Source organism: Rhinoderma darwinii, chromosome 9, assembly GCF_050947455.1.
Source record: "Rhinoderma darwinii isolate aRhiDar2 chromosome 9, aRhiDar2.hap1, whole genome shotgun sequence".
Lineage (NCBI taxonomy): Eukaryota > Metazoa > Chordata > Amphibia > Anura > Rhinodermatidae > Rhinoderma > Rhinoderma darwinii.
Window position 1 is genome coordinate 92089915 of NC_134695.1, and position 16924 is coordinate 92106838.

The 16924-nt window shown below is 45.6% G+C and overlaps 1 protein-coding gene across 4 annotated transcripts; it reads right to left on the reverse strand.

The window, feature by feature from the left end:
* On the reverse strand, window positions 1-14087 carry ADAT1 (adenosine deaminase tRNA specific 1). 4 transcript variants are annotated; one of them, XM_075838483.1, is made up of 10 exons: window positions 14044-14087; window positions 13144-13298; window positions 12842-12898; window positions 10344-10398; window positions 7187-7317; window positions 6122-6632; window positions 5896-6035; window positions 5106-5205; window positions 3999-4085; window positions 1-424 (listed from the first exon to the last, which is right to left on the reverse strand). In XM_075838483.1, the coding sequence occupies exons 1-10, from the start codon at window positions 14046-14048 to the stop codon at window positions 298-300; spliced, it is 1368 nt and encodes a 455-aa protein (XP_075694598.1). In that variant the 5' UTR covers window positions 14049-14087; the 3' UTR covers window positions 1-297. The 4 variants fall into 4 exon arrangements, with proteins under 4 accessions (XP_075694598.1, XP_075694597.1, XP_075694599.1 ...); XM_075838482.1 differs by lacking the exon at window positions 14044-14087 and adding an exon at window positions 13873-14033; XM_075838484.1 differs by lacking the exon at window positions 14044-14087 and adding an exon at window positions 13721-13809.
* Window positions 14088-16924: the final 2837 nt, after the last annotated feature.

Genomic DNA, 16924 nt, shown 5'->3' on the forward strand with positions numbered 1-16924 from the left:
AAAAGTCAAATCATGATTTATTGCAGCATATTAGAGTAAGGGGCTCTTCCACATGGACAACAAAGGATTCTTCACTGCCATGGGGGGAGAAAAAGCAGCAACAACTTCTTGGGGTACATTCCTGGCTGAGCGTGATGTCTATTACGGGGGGCCACAAATGAAATCATTTCATTCATAAGGGGTCAGTACGAGTCTTACGTTGGGGTCCACGTTTATACTCTGCATGTTACCAGGGGGCTATCACGTGTTCTGCCCCTCTCTCTGGTTGTAGCAGGTCGGTAATTTCCACTTTGGGTCTCAGCTGAAGTTCAGGTAATCACGGGACGTTCGGATCCAGGATGTAAACACCTGTTCTCTCAGCCGCCTCCAGGCTTCCTGGTAAGACAGAGCCGCTTCCTTGTACTCACAATATGTCTGCAAATCCCTGGAAGAAAAGAGAAGAAATATTGGAAGAAATGGCGGCACGATATCAACCAGTCATGTGACCATTTAAATAAAGCAATAAAAAAAAAAAAGTTTCGATAACGGTTCCCATACAAAAAACGCAGTTTTTGGCCACGCGCCTTGTAGAGGTGAAATTGTATGTAACTGCGTCTGATGTACGTCTCTTTCTGGGAAAGCTGAGACTGCCAATATGGATGGCCATTATAGCGGTGTTGTCATCCAGCTTTCCTAGAGTCCTGAATAGCAAAGCTGCTTAGTTATACCCTGTTCCTTTATTGCCGCGTGACTAGGAATATTTTTTTTTTCAGGACACTTGGAAAACCAGTTAGCAACTCCAGTGGTGACTGCTACAAGGACATTTTTTCAGTAATAGAAGGGTAGATTTTACAAAAAAATTATTGCGGTTTTGTTCGTTTTTTGTTTTTTTGCCACGAGTTCCAGAATTGCATCAATTTTTACAAATATGTTGCCGTTTTCTCGTGATTCCAAAAAAGTGATAACTACAAAAAAAAAACCTTTGGATGTGATCACACCGTGACTTAGAATTGTCGGGGTTTTTTCTTTTAATGACCTGAAAGAACAAGACGAGGACATATTCTTATTATATATATATTTTAGGTGCAAAAGCAAATAGTCTATATCAACTGGGTAAAGGTGCTAGGGGTCGCATGACTTCAAGTTTACGCACCACAATAAATCTAAAAATGTCAGAAAGTCGTAGGCATGTCCTCAGGCGACCCCCCATAGGGAAACATTCAACTGCAATCGCAAACTGCCATGATAGAACTTAGAAAGTGTTTGTCGCAGAATCGGCAATTATCACCTATCCCCAGTATGAGGGCTCATTCAGACGAGCGTGAGATAACGCGCCGCTCACAGGACGAGCGTGAGATAACGCGCCGCTCACAGGACGAGCGTGAGATAACGCGCCGCTCACAGGACGAGCGTGAGATAACGCGCCGCTCACAGGACGAGCGTGAGATAACGCGCCGCTCACAGGACGAGCGTGAGATAACGCGCCGCTCACAGGACGAGCGTGAGATAACGCGCCGCTCACAGACCCTTTCATTTCAATGGGACTATTCAGACATGCCTGAGTTTTCACGCAGCGACTGTCCCCTGTATGAAACTCACCATGTTCTATATTGGTCTTCACGCACCCAGACGCCTATTGAAGTCAATGGGTGCATGAAAACCACGGAAAACATCCGTGTGCTGTCCGTGTTTTACGCATCAATTACATTGGGAAAAAAAAAAAGTGCTTGCAAGTGCGTGAAAACCACATGCCACACGCAAAGCACATTGATGCAAAAACGCAACGCACACGGACAGATTTATGCGCGTTTTGGTTTTTACGCGTGTAAATCTGTCCAGCTGGTGTGAATGTAGCCTAAAGGCCCTGCTACACTGGGCGATTGTCGTGCAGACGAGCGATCATATAACACTCGTTCCCGATAATTGCCCTGTAAGGGCAGTGATCAGCAGACAAACGCGTAAGCGCTGGATCATCTGCTGGTCGTGTCGTTTTAAAAATGTCAAATATCGTTGTCGGCAGCGCATCTTGGTGTGTAAACAGGGAGACACGCTGCCGACGTGATGATGATGGATGGGGACGAGCGATCCGAGTAACGAGCACTCATCCCCATCCATAGCTGCGTGTGACAGGAGCAAACGAGCGCCGATCAATGAGGTCTTGTTGATCGGCGCTCGCTGCACCGGACAATTATCGGCCGGTGTAAAAGATTATTTACTATAAACTAAACACAGCAGCAGAACACGTCTCTATCCAGCTCTGGACTCCAGGATGATAGTTCTTATCTACACTGATACATTGTAACGCAGAAGTGTGAGCAGGACGTGGTGATGAAGGGGTTTACAGCCTCTGAAAACATGTACCCCAATAAAAAGTCACATTTATATTCCAGAAAATGTTAAATAAAAGGCAAGCAAGTGAATAGAAACTGTTCTGCATTATATTTTCTGCAACGATCTCATGTTCTGCGGGCAACAAGAGGTTCATTCATAGAAAGGCCTCAGTGTTATCGTGACACCAGGGCTGGACCCTTCTACAGACATTAGCCAACTTTTCCTGGCACCGCTGCCATCGCTGACTTGAGGGGAGCAAGGGATTAATAACAGCAGCAACGGCCTGGGAGTGGACGAGTCTAATCCTCAATTCTCCAAAGAAGATGCTACATCCAAGAGGACTTTAATTTTCCATTATACTGCGTAATCCTCTTTGCAGGAGCAACATGGGTGTCCAGCAACTGCACCGATCAGCCATCACAAGCTGCAAAACTAAAGCTTAATCACGGTCTAATGAAAAGTTCTGCAACTTCCTAATAAACTTTGCCTTTTACCATTTTCAAGATCTCTGCTTGCTTTACATTCTTGTTTATATTCATAAGCTAAAACCCCATACAGGCCTAATACTTTTCACAGCTAGTTTGCGGCATCCAGCCCAGACAATCCTTTATAAGCTAAATACATATAGCAAAATCTATTTCCTGTGCTGATAGTTTGCTACAGTGCATCAGTGTAGGTAAAAGGTTTCATCCCGGAGTCCAGGCTGTTTAGCACACTGAGGATTGCCTAGACTAGATACAACTCTCAACTGTTACACAGTCTTCACAGGTAAAAAAAATTCTATATATATTTCCATTCACTGACAAAGCAGAGATCTTGAAAATGGCACACACTTAAAACACAAAATATTGTGTGAATCGACTCTCAATGAGGCCAAGTAATGTGCATATAGGGGGAGATGCTATATGGGTGGAACGGCTGTTTAACAGACAATGAACACTTTTTCATCCGCCCATCTGTGAATCCCAATATGGGGTGACATCATAAGCAATTCCTTTATACCAGGCAACTGGCCAAGCGGTCACACCCTATGAGAGTGGAGCCGCTAATCTGGCGACCGTTACAACATATTGGCAATTCCACTAGAATATAAACCTCTTGCAGATCTGTATACTGGCCAGTCACGCCATTTTACCACGTACGTGCTGCGTAGTTTACAATGAGATAATTCGCTTTATCTTAAGGGTCAGTTCACACAGTTTATGGCGCCGATTTTGACTCGGAAACCGTGTTGCAGTCAGGGTCAAAAACATCTAAAATCGCCCCAAATTGATTTTCAATTAGAGGTAGAAGGATTTTTTTTCCCCAGGTAAAAAAAAAAAATTATAAAAAAGCAGCTTGTCCTTTCTTGCCGCGGCTTCCGCCTTTGACCTCATATTGAAATCAAAGGGAAGCAGAAAAACCTGCGGCGCTCGGGTCTAAGCATTTTTCACTGCAGGTGAAAAATGCTGCGGAAAAAAGCCCATGCAGTTCAAAATCTGCCTCAAAATTCCTGAAGGAATTCTGATGCAGATTTTTTTTGCATGCAAAAAAAACAAACTGAACAGGACCGAAAAGTGCAACAAGAGTGACGAGGGTGGAGGGATCATCTCCGGGCGGAATACACATGACCGGCTCCTGACCACTGGTCCCTCTGTCCTGAAGCTGGGACAGAACATTCCTCAGGTTCAGGTGTGTAAGGGGTTTACCTGAGTGAATGTGGGAGCTGCTCTTCTGACAGACTTTCTACCAGCTGACGGAATATATGAAATAATTCCACTTTACAGATCCGGGATCTGGAGAAATAAACGTTCAACATAAATCACCAACGTTTTCACATACGACAGTGATACCGCTACAGCATAATAATAAAATGAATGTACACAAAGGCATAACTGGAGGCTCCAATACTGCCACGTGTCACCGTATATGATCTCATGCTGTGTAGACTGCCACGTGTCACCGTATATGATCTCATGCTGTGTAGACTGCCACGTGTCACTGTATATGATCTCATGCTGTGTAGACTGCCACGTGTCACTGTATATGATCTCATGCTGTGTAGACTGCCACGTGTCACTGTATATGATCTCATGCTGTGTAGACTGCCACGTGTCACTGTATATGATCTCATGCTGTGTAGGTTCCATATATACTATAAAAGTGAAGTAATCTTATGTATAATGAGCTATCTACACCTAGTGTAACTATACAGCAGCACAATATGAAAACAGCACAAAAGGAACTACATTATTTGCAAAAAGCAAGAGACGTCTTCATAACATCAGGCTGTCCCACCAGAGGATGCCATCCACCACCGGTCTCATGAAGACAACCCCTATCACTAGGCCCTATTAGGGCCTATGTACATCACAGCGGTGGGTCTTTACATGCGAACCCCCTCTACGAGCCAGAACAGAGAGGCTCTGGTGGACTGAATGGCCACATGTAATACATTTACCCTGCAAGTGCATAGTCTAGCTGGCCGCAGCTCCCCCTGGCAAAATCAGATTTTTCCTTGGGGGTGCAGGGAGCCGGCGACTCCTATCTGAAAGTAATAGTCTCATGAGACAAGCCCTTTAAGACTTTTATGGGGGTATTTCACTAATAACATATTAGAGGTGCTCGGGCAATGACAAGAGCCATCTACATGCTTTTTCTCTCTGTCTAGGTACCTCAGTCTGGCACCATGCCCAGTTATAGCCCTGCTGTGGTTGAGAGCATTTCGTAACCCTCAGAAGTTGGGGCCCAGATGTAATTGGATCCTCTGCAGCCCCCTTCTAGCATCGTCACATGTACATTAAAAATTCTCCTACCTGGACTGTGGCGTTCCTATTGCTTTCTTCGTTGTACCTTGCCTGTAGCCGTTAGCGGTGACATCTAGTGGCTGATGTGGAACTGCGCACCAACTTATTGCTGCAGAGAAAGATTGAATAAGAAAAAAATAAGAAAACAAAATAATGTCACATAAATAAAACAACCAAGGAATATTTAACAGGACTATAAGATTGGTCAGCCAGGATAGTAATAGTGGTTGTAGATGATTTCCACGTGGAAATGCAGATTATAAGATGTAGCAGAGCCGAGTTTGTCAACATGAATTATGGAGATATCATGATGGGTTATTTATAGTTTTCCACATGACTACAGGTAAATCTACATTATCAGAACTCACTAGATGTTATTAGAAGGGAACACTCACCAAAACAATTTCATGCCGGTGACCTACAATATGATCCGGATGAACTTTGTCACTATGTAATGTCTGATATTGTTTGTTTCATGTTCCCTCTAAATTGTAAAGTGCTGCGTAATATGTTGGCGCTATATAAATAAAGATTATTATTATTATTATTATTAGTGTACCTATTGTAAGAGCTTGCACTGACAGCTGGAGACCCGGCGTATCCGCCCCATGTAACTGACAGACAGGAGCTCAGCTGAATGAACATGATCGCAGGTTCTGCTGGAGCCTCCTGTGTTCTGCCCCCCACATCTCCATGGATAAAAGCGAATGCTCATATTTACAGAAAGACCCTTTAGTGGTCCGACTTCTATGGTCAGGTTTAGATTCTTATACAGCAGATGGTGAAATCCTGGACTCACCTGCCCCACAAGGAACCAGCTTTCCTGCCCTTTTCGCTTCCTTTAGTGCATCCCTCCCGTGCTGAAACTGTAAATGTGACTGCTGGATCTGGGGCTTATGCACTAGAAATACTTCAGGGAGCCCCGAAACATTTCGGCACCTGGACAGAAAAAGGAAAAAAATAAAAGAGCATAAGTGACAGTCCCTCCTTTATTCAACGAGCGAACCCTTATGATCATGTGGTACCTGCTATGAAGAGCCCTCTCCATGGACTGCAGACTAAATGGGCACTTCCCCACCACCACGGAGGTCAGATAGATGGGCTGTTGTAGAAAGTGCATGAGCAGCGCCCCCTGGCAGCCAAGCACGTTCCATCGAGCCATCTTATCACTGCAGGACATGGATATGGTGCGGTCTCCCCGGCCCGGCTTGACGCGGAGGACTCCCACTGTGTGATAGTCCAGCCCTGGATTGTACCGGTCCTGAGCCTCCCCAGGGATACACTTCGCTCCAGTTCTGAACACGTCGGTAGCTTCAGGTGTAAAATCTGCACTTTCTTCACAGGATTCAGTTTTTCTCCCCGTTTCCTGGCTGGATCCATCTGGTTTCATTCTCTTGTGAGCAGTGGGAGAATCACAGGCCGTCGTCTTCCTTTTATTGGTGGTAGTGAATAATGGAGTCGCTTCTGATGCCGCTGTAGAGGTGGGACAGAGCTGGTCCTCTAGCGGAAGCATGGGTATGATTGAGGCGTCGCCACCTATAGGGCAAAAAGCAATGTATCAAATTTATGCTCAATGAAGTGCAAAGAATAAATGACATTATATATTATAAGAGACCAGGGACGTCGGGGGGGGGGGGGGGGTCCTCGGCACAGGACCCTCCTCTATTAACCATAACGGAGAACTGCTGGGGAGTTTAGCAGGCAGATCCATGGAGAAAGTTATGGATGACCGAACGATATGGTACAGCTCTAACGAGTGGTTACCTGGCTTTCCCAAGATCCTGAATGGCAAATCTACCACGTATGCAGTAATATATCCATTGCTATTTGCTCACTGCATGGCTATAGGCAGATTTGAAGTTCAGGACTCAAGGAAAGCTGGGTGGCCCCGGTGGGAGCTGTGAATTCGGCCATGTTTGTTGTCACCCGGCTTTTCCGGGAACAGCAATAACAACGATGATGAAATAAGAGAACAGCATTGACTTCATTATGGATTTGTCGATTCATTTGAACCCTCAGACTTGCAGGACAAGCTTTATTAGCTGTTCCCGGAGCAGACGTAACATTGAGCGGAGCAGACAGATACTCACATGGCGTGTGACTGGTGAAGAACATGAAGCAGACCCCGGGCTTCAGCGTCCACTTGTTGGGATCATTTCCGGGAACCAGCACACAATCCTGGCTTCTTGACAGCGCTAATGAAAGCTGATGAAGGAGGTACCTGCCCGAGACAAGAGGGCAGAGCCCGTATTATGTTCTCCCGTACAGACTGATATCATTTATCATTCATTATGACCATATTTACAGCGTGTCTGAATATTATAAAGCATTTCCAGCCCGGCAACCACATATTGTGCAGGTAAGACTCTTCCTATCGTTTTGTCTTCAGTCCACAGTAATCGGACATCGCTGGGGATCTGCTGCAAGTTGATCACAAATTTCTGGGTTAAACCTGTAATTACTCCTCCCGCTGAGTCTACGAGAAGGGATTGTACGGCTGATCTTCGCCTGCAGAGAATGTCAAAGACTAAAGTATTTAGGATTTACGGTTTCCACCCACATATTAGACTTTGAATCCCTCAATATTTCTCCTTTTCTATCTCTAATGGAATAAACGACATCTCTCGGTAATTCATAAATCTAATTTATATAAAATACGGCCTCTTTGCTGCCATTACCCATTCCTACAATGGAGACGCATATTCGGTCCACACCAGGGACTCCGATCTTACCGGCCTCAAATGCGCAGGTGCCGGATAACGCCGATAGAGAGGGAGAAGACAAAGGGAATCATTTCTCTTCATTATCGTTGTTTATTAGAGGTCCCATCTTAAAAAATCCCCCCTAAGGCCCCATGCACACGACCGTAAAAAAACGGACCCATTCACTTTCATTGAACGCGGACACCTTTCCGTAGCGCTACGGATGGGTGTCCGTGCCGTAGAAATGTTCAGAAAATTATGGAACATGTCCGTTCTTTGCATTTTGCGGCCCGTGCTCCCATACTTTGTATGGGAGCACGGCCCGAAAATGCGGGTGGCAGTCGGCGGCCTGCCGTACCCGCAATCGCGGGCCGTGATTGCGGGCACGGTCGTCTGCATGGGGCCTTACAGTGAAGGCTAAATAGGAGGAAGATTTTGGACCCATTGAAGAAGTTGGGACTAATATTGTTCAAGTAGGACATGGGGGCTCCCTGGATGGACTTTCTCAGCCCTGCTCAACGTTCACTTACATTTACTAGACTTCTAGGAAGGCGGAAATCCTAATGAAATAACGTATGGAAAGTAAAGAAAATCCCGAGCGGCGCTTCATATCCGGTTAACATGATCGATGTTCTGAGTGCTCCTACTCCACCTGCGGTATGTACTCGTATATTTCTGTGACGCAGTTGACGAGAGTTTCATAGTTGGAGTGATTGACTTGACATTCTTGAAAACATCCACTTGCCGGTACAGTTGGGGGGGGGGGGGGTTTTTTGGTTTTTTTCTTGACTATATGTTACAATCTAAATAACGATTAAAAATTATTAGAATAAAAATCTAATCGTGTCGGATTATTAAATCTTCTGTTATATAAAAAAAAAACCTCACTTCAAATATACAAAACCTGCTATTATAACGGTTTATTAATCAGAGGAATTTCCTCGTTCGTTCCCTCCGCTTGGCCCCCGGGTCTTGTGTAATTCCACATTATAGTGCAGTTTAGTAATGGAAACAAATGCCAGATTATCAAACTTTCCGGATTATCAGATCGCGAATGAAAGGAACGTCTCTGAATAATCGGTAGATATAATTTTATTCCTCTTCTGTTCTGAGTTTTCTTATGTAAACAGGCAGCGCGCTGCTGCCCCTGGAGAATGTGGCGACAACAGGCAGTGAGCAAACATGCCAAAAACATGAGGGCAAACATACCAGAAGAGACGTCTCCCTCTACGAGCCGCCCGCCCGCCCTGCATAGTCATTAGTGACCGGTGCCCTCCAGATCTGATACATTTATGACCTTCTTAATGTTTGCAGTGTTATTCTTGAACAAATGCCAGGGCTCTGCCAGCCAAGTTGTGGGGAAGCAAATGAATACATTGAAAGTGACAGCTCTCTCTGTGATAAATACGAGGGCGCACTGTAGCAGCACCGGACATTAGATGCCCCCTCGCGCCCCTCCATAGTGGTCAAAGAGCTGGTGGATGGGAGTGTTTTTAGCCTGGTGGCTGTCTGACCTTAGCTAATGTGATTATAGCAATAGGGCAGTGCTTCCACCAGGGGGCATGAGAGGTTCCATAATATATAAAATAGGTAATAGTGGTGTAATGCTGGCACCATCTGGGCAGTAGGGCCCTGTATTACACCTCCTAATTGAGAGGGGAATGCAGGCAGCTGTAAATAAAGGCAATGTCTGTGGCTGTGGAATTATGGGAAACGTAGTCCTTTACCTGGTAATCCCGCCCACAGCAAGCCCTGGCAGCATCAAAACAGAGGTGCTGTACAGAGATGGGTAAGATAATGAAAAATGACTTCTGAGCTATGGTGGCGTCATCTGGGGGGCATTCAGACACACAAATTATTTTTTGTATTTCTAAAAAAAAATCAGAAAAACCCTTAAACATGTCTGCTCCTTTGTTTTCCCTGCAGAGAAGAAGCGTCACAGGAGTCTGAAACTTACAAGAGGTTCTTTACCTACATGTATATTTAGAAAAATCAGATTTTTAACTCATGGCACAACCATTATTGAGTAACCTGGTATGACTGTTTTTCCACTTCTGTCAAGGACAAACCAAAAGAGGTTTCAGGGCATGCAAAACATGATTTATATTAGAAGTTTGGTGCTGGAGATAAAGTTATGGACATTAAAGGAACACCTCGGTAAAAATTATCTCGTCCCCTGTTTGGAAAGTGCACCAGATAAAAGGTAGGGCAGGTAACGATGATCTCCGATCCAGGCTGCCATCATGTCACGAGACTCACATTGAGCATCTCATAGTGAAAGTGCAAGCAGCAGGTACTGTAAGAATCGGACGGTCACCGTGTGGTCATCTTGTAACATTACAGCGGCCGGGATTGAAGATAATAGTTCGGCAAAAAAGCTCCCGGTAAGAGGATTACGTGCCCTACATTTTACCGGTTTCCAAATAAAGGCCGAGATAAAAAGTTTTACCAAAGTGCTGCTTTAAGGAGGGGAGAGCGATTGCCTCTGAGGAACAAGCATGGTCTGTTTTACCTGAAATTATGGAGGAATTCAAAGGAAATTTACCTCTGAAAACTTCTCCTTGCAATTATCTCTGCATGACTGTCCTGGAGAATATCACCTAGGAAGAAAAATATTGTTACAGTTAATGGCAGGGCACTCGTATCTATCATTATGTGGCACAGAACACAATTATTTTTTCTTAACATGGAACAGTGCTCGAGTTAAGGACAGAGAGTCGCCGGGTTAACTACGTGGGACAAACACTGCGTCATCGAGACAAACACACAGATTTCCCATAGATGGACACTGAAAACCTCTGACATCAAAGGAACCTGTCTCTATCCCTGAACCATCACATCTTCAATTAGCACTATAGACAGAAACAGGCAAGACATCTTCTCCCCCCTCCACGTCTCGTGTCTTTGGGGACTGTTTGATGGTCCGTTGTCGGCAGGAAGGTCTGAACTGGTTGGATTGTTACCTGCCTGATCCTCTGTTCCCTGTGAGATAAGCAGCACCAGATTAAAGATTTAATTTAGCACAATAATCCGTGAAAAAAAAAAAATTATAATAATTGATCTCTAAAGCGACAGTATCCTGGGATGCCGTCCTGAAAAAAGAAAGAAGAGTCGGACCAGAAAAGGTACCACGTCCTGAGTTAGTAGAAAACATACCCAGCATGACAAGAACTTGATATTAGCAGGAAAACACGGACAACTCAGGCACACGTCAGGTGGAGGAGAGCGTTACCAAAAAACATTATCTGGCTTAAAAGGTAATTCCAAACTTAGACATTTATGGCATATCCACAGGATACGCCATCAATGTCTGATAGATGGGAGTCCCAGCTCTGGTACCTGCACCTATATAGAGAACGGGGGTCATCCGACCCCTGTTTCGCCTGGTAAGGCAGTCACTGGCTGACGATTCCAAACGGGGCCTAAGTGGAGAGGGGGCCGTGCATGCGCTTCTCTCTCCATTCTGTCCTTTGGAAGTTGTAAGCGCTGCTCGGCTGTATCCGTAACCCCCTAAGAGACGCGCATGCACGGCCCCCTCTACACTTAGGCCCTGCCTGGAATCGGCAGCCAGCGGCCGCCTCACTAGGCGATACGGGGGTCAGGTGACCACCGTTCTCAATGTGGGGGAAGGCACCAGAGTTGGGATAAAATGTCTAAGTTGGGAATAACCCTTTAAGGAACAGGTTGAGGTCCCAAAGAAATGTGTGGTGAACGGTGGGGGGGGGGGCAACCACTAAGGCTGGGTTCACACGAGCACGTTCGGTCCGTAATGGACAGAACGTATTCCGGACCGAACACGCTGCAGGGAGCCGGGCTCCTAGCATCATAGTTATGTACGACCCTAGGAGTCCCTGCCTCGCTGCAGGACAACTGTCCCGTACTGTAATCATGTTTTCAGTACAGGACAGTAGTTCCACGGAGAGGCAGAGACTCCTAGCGTCGTACATAACTATGATGCGAGGAGCCCGGCTCCCTGCACTGTGTTCGGTCCGGGACTTGCGGCCGAAATACGTTCCGTCCTTTACGGACCGAATATGCTTGTGTGAACCCAGCCTTAGAGATAAAACACATACCTCAGAAGAAAAACTAAGACCAAACCCCAGATCGTGCTGGAGAAGACAAAATGAAAAGGAAAAAGAGCCACTCCTCTGACAGAAGCAAGACCTGTGGACAATACGAGGTGCGGAAAATGCTTGGAAGACCAATTCTGAGAAACCACGAGATCTTTGGACTATGGTGGTTAGAGAAGACGAGTCATCAGACATAGTGCTGGGTGGAAAGCTATACTGAGACGGTGGGGCGTCCCTGATAAGAAAACGCCAAAGAAGTTCAGCTATAAAGGAGATAACATGTGCGTACCACTGGCACCGAGCGACTCCTGTGCCACCAGGATAGATGATATTTATTCTGCCTCGACCCGCCTGAACAAACCAGGGGACAAGAGCTAGGCCAGGGAAGACGTACCCGAGAAAGAGGATGTACGGCCAGACCCGTCCTTCTGGATCTAAAAATAGGACTAGGGAACAAGAGCCATGGGTCTGGGATTAGCAGGCCGCAGTGAGGTCGCAAGCTACGTTTTTGCCATGCGGCCAAACCGCCAGGTTGGGCGCCTACCCAGACGTGCGGAGAAATGGTGGAAAGTGCGGCCCAGTAGGTCGCAGAGAAGCCGTGGCATACGTTTGCGATGCGGTCCTGATGCTGACCACCTGCCCGTAGGTGAGGAGTAAGGTTCTAGAAGGACAAGTGGAGCCGCAGTCTAAATTTTGGTGGTGGGGAAATGTATGAGGCGGAGGAGCCTCGCACTACAGTCGGGTTACCGGTATGGTTTCCTTGGCACTAGGTTGACTTATATAGCATAGCATAAGGCTGAGTAGGAGGAGCTAACACATTTTTATTGCTCAGTGTCGCCTCCTAGTGGCAGCGACCTATACCCACAGTCTTCTGTGTCCCCAATGACACAAAAGAAATAGAATTAAAAAAAAATCTCTAATCAAAAAATTAAAACAGATTAGAAAAAATTTGTTCTCTGGTGTCTGCACTCACCGGTCTTCCGTAATTTTGACTGACCAATGCATTTCGTCCCAGTTCCCATAGCAACAACTATAAAAATTAAGAAACAAAAACTAGTTAAAAACAATGCAAATCTATTATATCTTATATCATGTGACGTGAAAGAGCTGCACCACCTGGTGGACAGAATGAGTATTACACAACAAGGCGGCACATGGGGAGCGGCCTTGGTGCATTATGATGAATGGCCATAGGAGCTTACAATCTAAAGTTATAGAGGCCGATTCTAAGACGAAGAGAGACGAGAATAGCCCAAGCGGTGGAAACACGATCACCTTTCTTGCCGTCTGTTTTTCCCGCAGCGGACTCGACTTGGATCACTGCCGCCATCAGCGTCCACTCCTTGCTGGGATTGGGTTGGCCTTGCCTAGGGAGCTTGGTGCGGTAATGTTCATAACACAGAGCGGCGATCTCATCTGCAGTGTCCGACCTGTAACCAAAGAGGAGATCAAACCGTGAACCACAACGATACAAGTAACGCAATCAATCCTGACAGCGCCTCAACCAATATGGCCGGTTGATGGGTCATTCAAGTCAAGGTCATGTGACATTGATGGCGTATCCTAGTGATATGCCATAAACGTCTGTGACAACCCTTTAAGCACCTTCTCAAAAAATTAAAATCTCTGCTTTCGGAGTGCCGCCGAATAAAAAAAAAAAACGTGAAAAAACACAAAGACGAAAGAAATTCAGTAATTTACCGCCACAAACATTACATCCAGATCCTATGGAAAATTGTTATAATGATGGCATATATCAATACGAGTTTATTGTACGGGGTTGGAGGGGTAAGTTATTGACCATTTGTTGAAGCATGGCCCATACATTTTTCAGCCAATAAAACTGATTTACATTGGTAGAAAACAGCGGTTTTGTCGCCATGGAGATCATGACACATTTCACATCTGGCCACCAAATCAACAGAGAACAAAGCATGCTGGGAAAAGTGCCCATTCAATTTCTTATGACTCTCGCTGCCTGACTTCCCACACAGATTCTATTACCCCGCCATTTTCAGCTGTCGCTTAGGTGATGACGTCACAACGCGCGACGGAGAAACCGAAACCTGAGGAAAATATACAGCGCCGGGGCTGCTGCAGCTTGGAGTCCCGGTTTTCCACACAGACCAGAGGCGGCGGCAGCGGTCAGAACTTCCGTCTATACTGTGGACTCACCTCATAGTTAGCGCCAGGACGGAATCCGGACATTCCGTGAGGGATTCTGGGAAATGTAGTCTCTGTCTGTTGGTTTGCTTAGTTTACAGAAGCGCGGATCTTTTTAGCTGGACTACAATACCCAGAAGCCCCCGGAGAACGCAACATTACATATATATATTTAGCAAATGTAGAACTTATACAAATTAATATTCACATTAGATATTACAACTCTACACTGACTTAATTTGAAACATAAAGTACAGAAAATGTTTGTTGTCAGTAAATAAATATGGGGGGGGGGGGGGGGTGGACTTACCAAGCATTGGCATCTCTCAGACACCACATTCTATTCGTGATGGCAGAAAATGGCGCTTCTATTGTTGGGTTGTGCTGAAATATCAGTTTCCAACAACCGGACGTCCAAGCGCAGTTGTCCCGACCCGAGTTACAGCATCTGCGCCTATTTGTGATTTCTGCAGTGAGGGGGTATAACGTTGTAAGACAGGAGGCACGGGGCAATGCCACAGACTGACTGACGTGCGTAATTTCAAACCCTTGAGAATACCCGCAAAGGAGATTTTATATACGGCACGTAACAATCGCCACTAAAACATTTACGCACATAAGCCCCACACTCAAATACTTGTTGCATCTCCATAACGGACGGCCAGAGTGCCGCCATAAAAGTGTGTGACAGAGTTCTTCCGTATACCGTCAGCCATAGTGTGCCGCCATATACAGTATCAGCCTCTATATTTCCATTTAAAATATTTAAAAAATCCTTTGTCTAATCAATAGTTGCTCAGTTCACTTCCACGCCCAGGAAAATTAGTGCCAGGGAAATGTCCTGGTTCCACGGCGTTGACCAATTTTTATTTTTTTCTTGTGAGACTTACCTTTCTTTTTGGCGATTCGGTCGTTTTTCCCTTTTTTTTTTTTTATTGGGAGACTACCGTATAATCAAGGAAGGTTGGCAAGAACGGCAGTGTTGCACAATGACTGCGAACTACGCCCCCCCCCCCCCTTCCGCGGTGGCACAATCACCAATATACAATGTCTTGTGCATCCATGGTTAGAAAAAAAACAAACCTGCATCTAAGAGTATGTTCACACGCAGTATCAAAATACGTCTGAAACTACCGCGCTGTTTTCAGGCGAAAACAGCTCCTGAATTTCAGACGTTTTTGCAAGTACTCGCGTTTTTCGCTGCGTCTTTTACGGACGTTATTGGAGCTGTTTTTCAATGGAGCCAATGAAAAACGGCTCCAAAAACACCTCAAGAAGTGACATGCACTTCGACGCGGGAGTATTTTTACGTGCCGTCTTTTGACAGCGATGCGTAAAATTACACCTCGTCTGAACAGAACATCGTAAAACCCATTGCAAGCAATGGGCAGATGTTTGTAGGCGTAATGGAGACGTTTTTTCAGGCGTAATTCGAAGCCTAAAACACCCGAATTACGTCTGCTTGTGAACATACCCTCAATGTTAGACAGTTCAGGGGGGGGGGGGGTTTATCGCTGGGTGAGAGGAGTCGTATGGAGCGTTGGCTGAGCACGTGCGCTTCTGCGCCATACAACTCTATAGTAGATCCGTAGACAGTCAGGTGCTCCCAATAGCGATCAGACCACCAACCTAACATTTACTACCTATCCCATGTTTTATCAGCTTGAAAAACTCTTTTTTTTTACGCGGCCTATGTTGGACCAAAGGACGCAGCGCTTTTTCCTCCACGTTCCGAAAGCCATAACAGGAATTCCAGTTTTGTTTTTGCAGAGTTCTCCGCGATATAATAGACGTGATGACTTCATTTTGTAAGTTGCTTCGATTACAGTGACACTAAATCTTTTATAGTTTATTTTTTTTTTTTTTTCTACTTTTACCTAATAAAAACCCTTTAAGCTGCATTCACACGAGCGCATCAGATTACCACGCGTGAATCTGGTCCGTGTGTTGCGTTATGCATCAGTGTGTTTTGCGAGTGGCATGTGTTATTCACAAACTTGCAAAGCACATCTTTTTTTATTATTATTTTGAAGTGAATTGATGCGCAAATCATGAACCGCAAATGGACTTCAATGGGCGCGTAGGTGCGTGAAAACTCCTGCATGTGTGAACGATTGCGTTACTTGTATCGTTGTGGTTCCGTGTGCTGCGCGTGATTTCCATGCGCAGCACACGGATGTTATTCACATTAGTCTGAATTAGCCCTTCCTTTTAAAATACCAAATATGTATTTTTTTGTTTTCCTTTTATACTTTTTTTCAAAAATAAGGACTACTCGGTTTTGTTTTTTTACTTACATTTTTCAACTTTTTCAACTTTTTTTTTTTTTTAGCTCCTCTATGGGTCTAAGGCCCCGCGGGCACGGCCGGCCGCCGACTGCCATCCGCATTTTCGGGCCGTGCTCCCATACAAAGTATGGGAGCACGGCCCGCAAAATGCAAAAGAACGGACATGTTCCATAATTTTCTGAACATTTCTACGGCACGGACACCCCTCCGTAGCGCTACGGAAAGGTGTCCGCGTTCAATGAAAGTGAATGGGTCCATTTTTGCGGTCCGCAAAAACTGAGTTGTTTTTTTTTACGGTCGTGTGCATGGGGCCTTAAACATCTAAACTTCTGATCGCTCATATAATACATTGCAATACTTCTGCATTGCAATGTATTATAAGTGTAAATCTGACATGCGGCCAATCAGGCTGTATTGCAGACATGGGGACCATTGTTAGGCCTCGGCTGCCATAGCAAACCATCGGCACCCACTGCGATCCCATTTGTGGGGCACCGATGGGGTGACAGAGGGAGCCCACTCCAATTGTCTAACCACTTAGTTACCTCCGATCCTGGCTGTTATATCGGCGGTGTGTTACAGCGGACACCCACGAGCGATGGTGC